Below are 10156 nucleotides of genomic sequence, written 5' to 3'. Positions count from 1 at the left end.
GCCATGATATTAAGTCATTTAACGAACAAAAAATCCTTTACAGCCAAGGTTCCTTTTAGTCATACTGTTTAAGTTGTGAATGTTATGCAGTTTCTCAGTTTAACACACAGTGTCGCTGTTCACCAGTAAAATTATTTTATGTCATATTGTAGTTTACTCCACCCTGTTCCTGATGTCATTGTTCAGGGCTTATACAGCTCACATGGAAAACAGAATCGACATTGACTGTCTAATCTGTATTATTATTAATGTTATTACTATTTCATTTTCTAAACAAGTAGATTTTATAACAAGCGTGTTTCCCCCTGTGGATTTCAGAGGCATCAGTGCTGCTGTCGAGATGTTCGGTCTTTTGTTCTTCGTGCTGATGGCGCACACCGCTTATGGAGACGTGAGCTATTCTTTCCCGGAGGAGATGAAACGCGGATCTGTGATTGGAAATATAGCAAAGGATCTCGGGCTCGATGTGAACAGATTGTCATCTCGTAAGGCTCGTATTGATACTGAAGGTAACAGAAAACGATACTGTGACATTAATCTGAATACTGGAGAACTGACCGTAGCGGAGAGAATCGACAGAGAGGGACTGTGTAATGAAAAAATGTTCTGTGCTCTTAATTTCGAATTAGTTCTAGAACACCCGCTGGAGATACATCGTGTCACTGTACAAATACAAGATATTAATGATAACACGCCAACATTTCCTAAAGACACGATAAAGCTTGAGATCAGTGAGATATCTGGTAAAGGCGCTCGGTTCCGCGTGAATGAAGCTCATGATGCTGACATAGGAAAGAACGGAGTACAAAGCTATTCGATTGAAAAGAATAATCATTTTCTTTTATCTGTTAATACAAAGGCGGATGTTGGAAAAAATATTGAGTTAGTTTTAGACAAAGAGTTGGATCGTGAGCAGCAGAAAGAGGTGACATTAATTCTTACTGCGGTAGACGGCGGGACTCCACCGAGATCAGGTACTGTAGCCATACACGTCACTGTGCTGGATGCTAATGATAATGCTCCAGTCTTTAGTCAGGCCGTCTATAAAGTCAATCTGCCTGAAAATTCTCCTGTAGATACTGTAGTGGTGACAGTGAGCGCTACTGATGCTGACGAGGGACAAAATGGAGAAGTGACCTATGAGTTCAGTCGTATTTCGGGAAATGCAAAAGAATTATTTGATCTTAATGAGAATAGTGGAGAGATTAAAGTTAAAGGTCCTATTGATTATGAGGAGGAGGTCAAATTTGAAATGCTCATTGAGGGGAAGGATGGCTCTGGTCTTTCTTCGGACACTAAAGTAATTATCGAAATTACAGATGTTAACGACAATTCTCCCATTATAGTGATTAAGTCTTTGAATAGTCCCGTTCCTGAGAACGCGTTACCCGGTACAGAGGTTGGCATCATTAATGTTCAGGACAGAGACTCTGAGAATAACGGACAGGTGCGCTGCTCCATTCAGCAGAACGTCCCATTTAAACTCGTTCCTTCAATCAAAAATTACTATTCTCTGGTGACCACAGGTGAATTAGACCGCGAGCTGCTCTCTGATTATAATCTTACAATCACTGCTACTGATGAGGGCTCTCCGCCTTTATCTTCCACTAAGAATCTTCACTTGACTGTAGCTGACGTGAATGATAATCCACCTGTATTTCAGGAGCACAATTACAGAGCTCATGTGCAAGAAAATAACAAACCGGGCTCCTCTATTTGTTCAGTATCAGCTACAGACCCGGACTGGAGACAGAATGGCACTGTAGTTTATTCTCTGTTGTCCTCTGATGTCAATGGCGCACCGGTGTCCTCCTTTCTATCCATTAACGGAGACACCGGGGTCATTCATGCCGTGAGGTCGTTTGATTACGAACAGCTGAAGAGTTTCAAAGTGCTCGTGTTAGCCAGAGACAACGGTTCTCCTCCTCTGAGCAGTAACGTGAGCGTGAGTGTCTTCATATCGGATGAGAATGACAACTCCCCTCAGATATTATACCCCTCTCCGGAAGGAAACTCCTTCATGACCGAGATGGTGCCCAAAGCCGCGCAGGCGGGCTCCCTGGTCTCCAAGGTGATCGCCGTGGACGCGGATTCTGGCCAGAACGCGTGGCTCTCGTATCACATTATTAAAGCCACTGATCCGGGACTTTTCACTATCGGTGTCCACAGCGGGGAGATCAGGACGCAGCGGGACATTTCTGAATCTGACAGCATGAAACAGAACCTTATTGTGTCCGTGAGAGATAACGGACAGCCCTCTCTCTCAGCCACGTGCGCGTTGTATTTACTCATATCAGATAACTTGGCTGAAGTTCCAGAACTGAAAGACATGTCTCATGACGAGAGCAGCTCCAAACTGACGTTTTATTTGATCATCGCGCTGGTGTCCGTTTCCACTTTCTTCCTGACCTTCATCATCATCATCCTGGCCGTGAGGTTTTGTCGCAGGAGAAAGCCCAGACTGTTGTTTGATGGAGCTGTAGCCATTCCCAGCGCGTATCTCCCTCCAAATTACGCAGAGGTGGAGGGCGCGGGAACTCTCCGCAGCACTTACAATTATGACGCGTACCTGACCACGGGCTCGCGCACTAGTGACTTCAAGTTCGTCAGATCTTATAATGAGGGCACACTGACTGCTGACCTGACTCTGAAAAAGACTCAGTCTGCTGTGGATGATCTTGAAGGACTTGATGCGGAAATGAGCGACTCATTTCAGGTAGGACTAAGTCTTTCTTTAAAAAATAATTTGGTGGATTAAAATTGTGAAAGTGTATTTTTCCCCACTTGACTGCTTTCACTAGCAATGCTTTCTTATAAATATTCCATGAATGTGTTATAGATTGTATGATTCATTACCAAAAAGCTGTTAAGACTGCAAAAGTAAAATATTTTTTCGGATCTTAAAGATAAAAACGCACACAGTCCAAAAATATTATTTAATACCATAAATAGTGTGCTAAATCCGTTGTCCAATCTATATCCTAATCCATCACTTACTGCTTGTGAAAATGTCCTCAAGTTTTTTATGGACAAAATTGAAGGTATAAGATCATGTATTTTTCCCTCTTCTTCTTTGGACTTCCATCAGCACACATCAGTAGTAACGTATTTATCTGAATTTACTCGAGTGTCTCAGTTACCTGGTACAAATTCTTCAACCAATGTAACCCACCTTTTGTTCATTGGATATTGTTCTTCCTTGCCTTTTACTAGCTACACTTGACACTATCAGTCCTAGTTTAATGTTAACAATTAATGGTAGTTTAACCAGTGGTATAGTGTCATCTTATTTTAAACATGCCATTGTGCAGCTGCTGACCAAAAAAGTAAATGTCGATCCAACAATTCTGAATAATTATCGTCCCATTTCTAAATTACCATTTTTATCAAAAGTTCTGGAGAAGGTTGTGTTTAATCAGCTTTCTTCATTCTTACAGTTGAATGGTATGATTGTTAAATATCAGTCTGGTTTCTTACTACAGCACAGCACAGCACAGAGTCTGCATTGCTTACAGTATTAATTTACTTATTGCTGACTGTCGACTCTGGTAATTGTGCTGTTTTAATTTTGCTGGATCTCAGTGCGGCATTTGACACCCTTGATCATGGCATTCGTTTAAATCATTTACAGCAAATTGGGATTCAGGGTCATGCTTTAAATTGGTTTATCTCCCATTTAAAGAATCAAACATTTTCTGTAGAGACTGGCAATTATTCATCATCTCGTGCACCAGTTCTGTATGGGGTTCCACAAGGCTCAATTCTGGGTCCTGTTTCATTTTCTTTATACATGCTCCCTTTGTATACTATTTATAGGAAGTATAATGTCTTATACCACTGTTACGCAGATGATACTCAGTGTTACGTTCTAGTCTGCAGTGTTTGTTTGATTGTCTGAGAGATGTTAAACAATATATGTCTGCCAACTTCCTTCAGTTAAATGAATCAAAGATGGAAGTCTTCATTTTTGGCCCCTCTGCTTCTACAGAGGCGGTTGCCAGTAAACTGGGAGCTCTATCTGGTAATCTGAAATTTAGGTGTTACTTTTGATTCTGCTTTGACTTTTTAGATAAGCAGATCAATGCTTTGGTCAGAAGTTGTTTTTATCAGCTAAAGAATATAGCTAAAATGAAGTCATTCTTATCACCCAAAGATATGGAGTCTGTGATACATGCCTTTATTTCATCCAGATTAGACTATTGTAATTTATTGTACTATGGTGTTTCACAGTTTCTATAGTCACGTCTTCAGCTTGTTCAAAATGCTGCCACTAGATTGTTGACTGGAACAAGGAAGAGGACACAGGAGAAGGAAGTTCAACACTCTTATTTCTAAATCTAATCTCAATAAATTTTTGCTTGTTAGTATGGTTGAATTAGATAATTGAAGGTCAGCAGCAAAGACGTTGGTTAATAAAGTGAGATTAAATACATAAAGTATATTTGTGTAATTTAATATAGTTATTACAGCTTTGTGTAAAATTCTGAGATTGCATTTGACTATTTTTATTCATTTTGAAGAATTCATTTTGAATGTTTTCGTGCAAGTGAGATGAGTAAATGCATGTTCACATTTAGTCTAGAACTGCAGTAACCATCATGTTCACACAGCGCACACAACACCTCTGACCTTTATTTCTCTCAACATGAACAAGACAGGAGAGCTGTCAGTCAATAAATGTGAAAAAGTAACTTGAGTTACTTATTTGAAAAAGTAACTTAGATATTTTGTTGTAAATTGAAAAGTAATGCATTACTTTACTAGTTACTTGAAAAAGTTATCTGATTACGTAACTCAAGTTACTTGTGATGCGTTAACACTGTCCAAAGACACGTTTAAAATTGAAAGGAGACTGTGCCTTTTCAGTGGCTGCTCCACAGCTTTGGAACAATTTGCCATTCCATATAAAAACTGTACCAACATATGATGATTTTAAATCTCTTCTTAAAACTCATTTATTTACTATTGCATAGGATTATAAGTAGGTGCAGTGGCAACATTTTTAGTGTACTGTCTGATGATGTGTTTTGTGTTTAATTATTAGGGTATTTGTTGAAACTTAGTAGAGCACTTTGGCCAACAGCTGTTGTTTTTAAACGTGCTTTATAAATAAATATGACTGACTGACTGACTGACTGTTCTTGGCAATCACGTGGCTCTTTCAAATGTTTTTTGTAGACAACTATTTTTTGAGGGTCAATTTGAAGTCAGAAAAGTAGCTGCATTAAGTGGTCTTCTACACTTTTTTTCTTGTCTAGTATGAACAATTGTAACGTGGTGTCACGAATGTGGCTCTCGCGCCTCCTCCTCCGCACCACCGGAGGGAGCCGTCACCTGAATATTGACTGGTTTACATTCGGACTACGTTTCCCATAGGCCCTCATTCCTGGGACTGATTGCGCACACACCTGCACCTCATTACACTCACACTATTTAAGACACACACACACACACACACACCCACACACCCTTTGCGAAGTCTTGATTTGCCCCGGTGATCACTACTGAGCGTTTTCTTGTGGATTGTATTTCTGTTGCCATTGGACTGTGTTTGTTTGCCGCCTGCCCTGATCCTTGCCTGTTATTTGGACTGTGTTTGTTAGCCGCCTGCCCTGACCATTGCCTGTGACTTTACTCTGTTTGTCTGCCGCCTGCCTCGACCATTGCCTGTCCCTGTTTATGCCTCTGCCTTTGCCCCTGTCTGCTTTGGTATTTATCTTAATAAAGCTGCAAATGGATCCTCATTCTGTCGACCCCTCATTACACGTGGCATGATTCCTAAATTGATTTGTTTTTGTTTTATTTATTTTTGGCAGTAGCTGCTATTTTAGGTTCAAAGAGGAAAAAGTTGTTAGTAATCTTTTACTGTGCTACAAGGACACATTGAATTTGTGATAAATGTTGATATTTTAAACAGCTTTACGTTTCTCTTTATGTCTTTTAATATAGCGATGAAGGGAATTAATTTCGTATGTCCGTTTCAGGAATATTCCGTTAAGTGAAGTATTTTAAACCTGCTTTTGATTGGAAATGGCATAAGTGCAGGTTTTCCCTGTCGCTGTCCGTGGTGCTGCACTGGCTCGTACTCTTAGTGTTTGATTATATTGCTCTTACATATTTGTAGCTCTCAATTCCTGGATAGCTTTTTTATTATTATCATTATTTTTATATAATATACAGACTATGATTATATTTATCTCTCCCACTTCAGAAAATGTTGCTTTTTTTTTTTTTTTTTTTTTTCTTCTTTGCTAAACAATTATATAATATACGTATATAATTGCTAAACAACACAATGCCCGTTCTTTGTATATTATAAAACTTAATACTGTGAGAGAAATTAATGTCATGCAGTTTCTTACTCTAACTCACAGTGTCGCTGTTCACCTGCAAAACCATGTGTGTTCAGTACACATCTCTCCACCCTGATTCTGATGTCATACACTGGAATTCAAGCTCGTCTCTTTATAGAAAATCGTCGACGGTGACCGAAGGACTATTTCAGACATTGGATTTATTTGCACACTTATGTTTATTTTACATGCTACTTTGTTGTATTTCTGGATTTAATTTCTGATCAATTTCTGAAACATTTTAAATGTTCTTCTTTGCTGTTGAGATGTTTGGTCTTTTGTTCTCCGTGCTGATGGCGCACACCGCTTATGGAGACGTGAGCTATTCTTTCCCGGAGGAGATGAAACGCGGATCTGTGATTGGAAATATGGCAAAGGATCTCGGGCTCGATGTGAACAGACTGTCATCTCGTAAGGCTCGCATTGACACTGAAGGTAACAGAAAACGATACTGTGACATTAATCTGAATACTGGAGAACTGACCGTAGCGGAGAGAATCGACAGAGAGGAGATTTGTGGAAAGAAAGCTTCATGTGTTATTAAACAGGAACTCGTGCTGGGAAATCCTTTAGAACTGCATCCCTTTATTCTCAATATTGAGGACATAAATGATAATGCACCACAGTTCAAACAAAGTGTAATCAAATTCGAAATACGGGAATCAGCAGACAAAGGATCTCGTTATTTATTAGATGAGGCCCACGATTCGGATATTGGTATGAATTCAGTGCAGAATTATGTGTTGCAGAACAATGAACACTTTTTTCTTAGTGTTCTAACTCGTGCAAATGGAAGAAAATATGGCGAGCTAGTTCTTAATAAAGAGTTGGATCGCGAGCAGCAGAAAGAGGTGACATTAATTCTTACTGCGGTAGACGGCGGGACTCCACCGAGATCAGGTACTGTAGCCATACACGTCACTGTGCTGGATGCTAATGATAATGCTCCAGTCTTTAGTCAGGCCGTCTATAAAGTCAGTCTGCCTGAAAATTCTCCTGTAGATACTGTAGTGGTGACAGTGAGCGCTACTGATGCTGACGAGGGACAAAATGGAGAAGTGACCTATGAATTTGGTCATGTATCCGAACGCCTCCTGGACATATTTTCTCTGGATTCGTTATCTGGAGAGATTAAACTAACAGGTCTCATTGATTATGAGGAGGAGAGTTTAATTGAACTGCCGATTCAAGCTAAAGATGGTCAAGGATTAGCCAGTCATTGTACAGTAATAATAGATGTTATTGATGTCAATGATAACGCCCCTATAATAGTAATCAATTCTCTTAGCAGTCCCGTTCCTGAGAACGCGTTACCCGGTACAGAGGTTGGCATCATTAATGTTCAGGACAGAGACTCTGAGAATAACGGACAGGTGCACTGCTCCATTCAGCAGAACGTCCCATTTAAACTCGTTCCTTCAATCAAAAATTACTATTCTCTGGTGACCACAGGTGAATTAGACCGCGAGCTGCTCTCTGATTATAATCTTACAATCACTGCTACTGATGAGGGCTCTCCGCCTTTATCTTCCACTAAGAATCTTCACTTGACTGTAGCTGACGTGAATGATAATCCACCTGTATTTCAGGAGCACAATTACAGAGCTCATGTGCAAGAAAATAACAAACCGGGATCCTCTATTTGTTCAGTATCAGCTACAGACCCGGACTGGAGACAGAATGGCACTGTAGTTTATTCTCTGTTGTCCTCTGATGTCAATGGCGCACCGGTGTCCTCCTTTCTATCCATTAACGGAGACACCGGGGTCATTCATGCCGTGAGATCGTTTGATTACGAACAGCTGAAGAGTTTCAAAGTGCTCGTGTTAGCCAGAGACAACGGTTCTCCTCCTCTGAGCAGTAACGTGAGCGTGAGTGTCTTCATATCGGATGAGAATGACAACTCCCCTCAGATATTATACCCCTCTCCGGTAGGAAACTCCTTCATGACCGAGATGGTGCCCAAAGCCGCGCAGGCGGGCTCCCTGGTCTCCAAGGTGATCGCCGTGGACGCGGATTCTGGCCAGAACGCGTGGCTCTCGTATCACATTATTAAAGCCACTGATCCGGGACTTTTCACTATCGGTGTCCACAGCGGGGAGATCAGGATGCAGCGGGACATTTCTGAATCTGACAGCATGAAACAGAACCTTATTGTGTCCGTGAGAGATAACGGACAGCCCTCTCTCTCAGCCACGTGCGCGTTGTATTTACTCATATCAGATAACTTGGCTGAAGTTCCAGAACTGAAAGACATGTCTCATGACGAGAGCAGCTCCAAACTGACGTTTTATCTGATCATCGCGCTGGTGTCCGTTTCCACTTTCTTCCTGACCTTCATCATCATCATCCTGGCCGTGAGGTTTTGTCGCAGGAGAAAGCCCAGACTGTTGTTTGATGGAGCTGTAGCCATTCCCAGCGCGTATCTCCCTCCAAATTACGCAGAGGTGGAGGGCGCGGGAACTCTCCGCAGCACTTACAATTATGACGCGTACCTGACCACGGGCTCGCGCACTAGTGACTTCAAGTTCGTCAGATCTTATAATGAGGGCACACTGACTGCTGACCTGACTCTGAAAAAGACTCAGTCTGCTGTGGATGATCTTGAAGGACTTGATGCGCAAATGAGCGACATCTTTCAGGTAGGACTAACAAAGCCTTTCTTATTAAATAATAATAATAATAATAATAATAATAATAATAATAATCAATCTCTCTCTCTCTCTCTCTCTCTCTATATATATATATATATATACAGTGGGTACGGAAAGTATTCAGACCCCCTTAAATTTTTCACTCTTTGTTATATTGCAGCCATTTGCTATAATCATTTAAGTTCTTTTTTTTCCTCATTAATGTACACACAGCACCCCATATTGACAGAAAAACACAGAATTGTTGACATTTTTGCAGATTTATTAAAAAAGAAAAACTGAAATATCACATGGTCCTAAGTATTCAGACCCTTTGCTCAGTATTTAGTAGAAGCACCCTTTTGATCTAATACAGCCATGAGTCTTTTTGGGAAAGATGCAGCAAGTTTTTCACACCTGGATTTGGGGATCCTCTGCCATTCCTCCTTGCAGATCCTCTCCAGTTCTGTCAGTTTGGATGGTAAACGTTGGTGGACAGCCATTTTTAGGTCTCTCCAGAGATGCTCAATTGGGTTTAAGTCAGGGCTCTGGCTGGGCCATTCAAGAACAGTCACGGAGTTGTTGTGAAGCCACTCCTTCGTTATTTTAGCTGTGTGCTTAGGGTCATTGTCTTGTTGGAAGGTAAACCTTCGGCCCAGTCTGAGGTTCTGAGCACTCTGGAGAAGGTTTTCATCCAGGATGTCCCTGTACTTGGCCGCATTCATCTTTCCCTCGATTGCAACCAGTCGTCCTGTCCCTGCAGCTGAAAAACACCCCCACAGCATGATGCTGCCACCACCATGCTTCACTGTTGGGACTGTATTGGACAGGTGATGAGCAGTGCCTGGTTTTCTCCACACATACTGCTTAGAATTAAGGCCAAAAAGTTCTATCTTGGTCTCATCAGACCAGAGAATCTTATTTCTCACCATCTTGGAGTCCTCCATGCAGGCTTTCATGTGTCTTGCACTGAGGAGAGGCTTCCGTCGGGCCACTCTGCCATAAAGCCCCGACTGGTGGAGGGCTGCAGTGATGGTTGACTTTCTACAACTTTCTCCCATCTCCCGACTGCATCTCTGGAGCTCAGCCACAGTGATCTTTGGGTTCTTCTTTACCTCTCTCACCAAGGCTCTTCTCCCCCGATAGCTCAGTTTGGCCGGACGGCCAGCT

The 10156-nt window shown here is 41.5% G+C and overlaps 1 protein-coding gene across 42 annotated transcripts in view; it reads left to right on the top strand.

Annotated features, from left to right (window-relative positions):
- The window catches only part of LOC127525759 (protocadherin beta-15-like), a 50344-nt gene continuing 40188 nt past the window's right edge, over nucleotides 1-10156 (top strand). For 8 of the 42 annotated variants that reach the window (XM_051918671.1, XM_051918698.1, XM_051918679.1 and 5 more), the window contains exons 1-2: nucleotides 1-509; nucleotides 6789-7726. In XM_051918671.1, the coding sequence (XP_051774631.1) occupies nucleotides 173-509; nucleotides 6789-7726 (1275 nt within the window). In that variant the 5' untranslated portion in view covers nucleotides 1-172. Of the gene's footprint in view, nucleotides 2437-5531; nucleotides 8716-10156 lie in introns of those variants that run through there. The other 34 variants (XM_051918675.1, XM_051918695.1, XM_051918682.1 and 31 more) reach the window with 19 other exon arrangements.

This window comes from Ctenopharyngodon idella, chromosome 14 (genome assembly GCF_019924925.1).
Source record: "Ctenopharyngodon idella isolate HZGC_01 chromosome 14, HZGC01, whole genome shotgun sequence".
NCBI lineage: Eukaryota > Metazoa > Chordata > Actinopteri > Cypriniformes > Xenocyprididae > Ctenopharyngodon > Ctenopharyngodon idella.
Note: the sequence above shows the minus strand (reverse complement) of the source record. Positions and strands in the feature narration are given on the sequence as shown.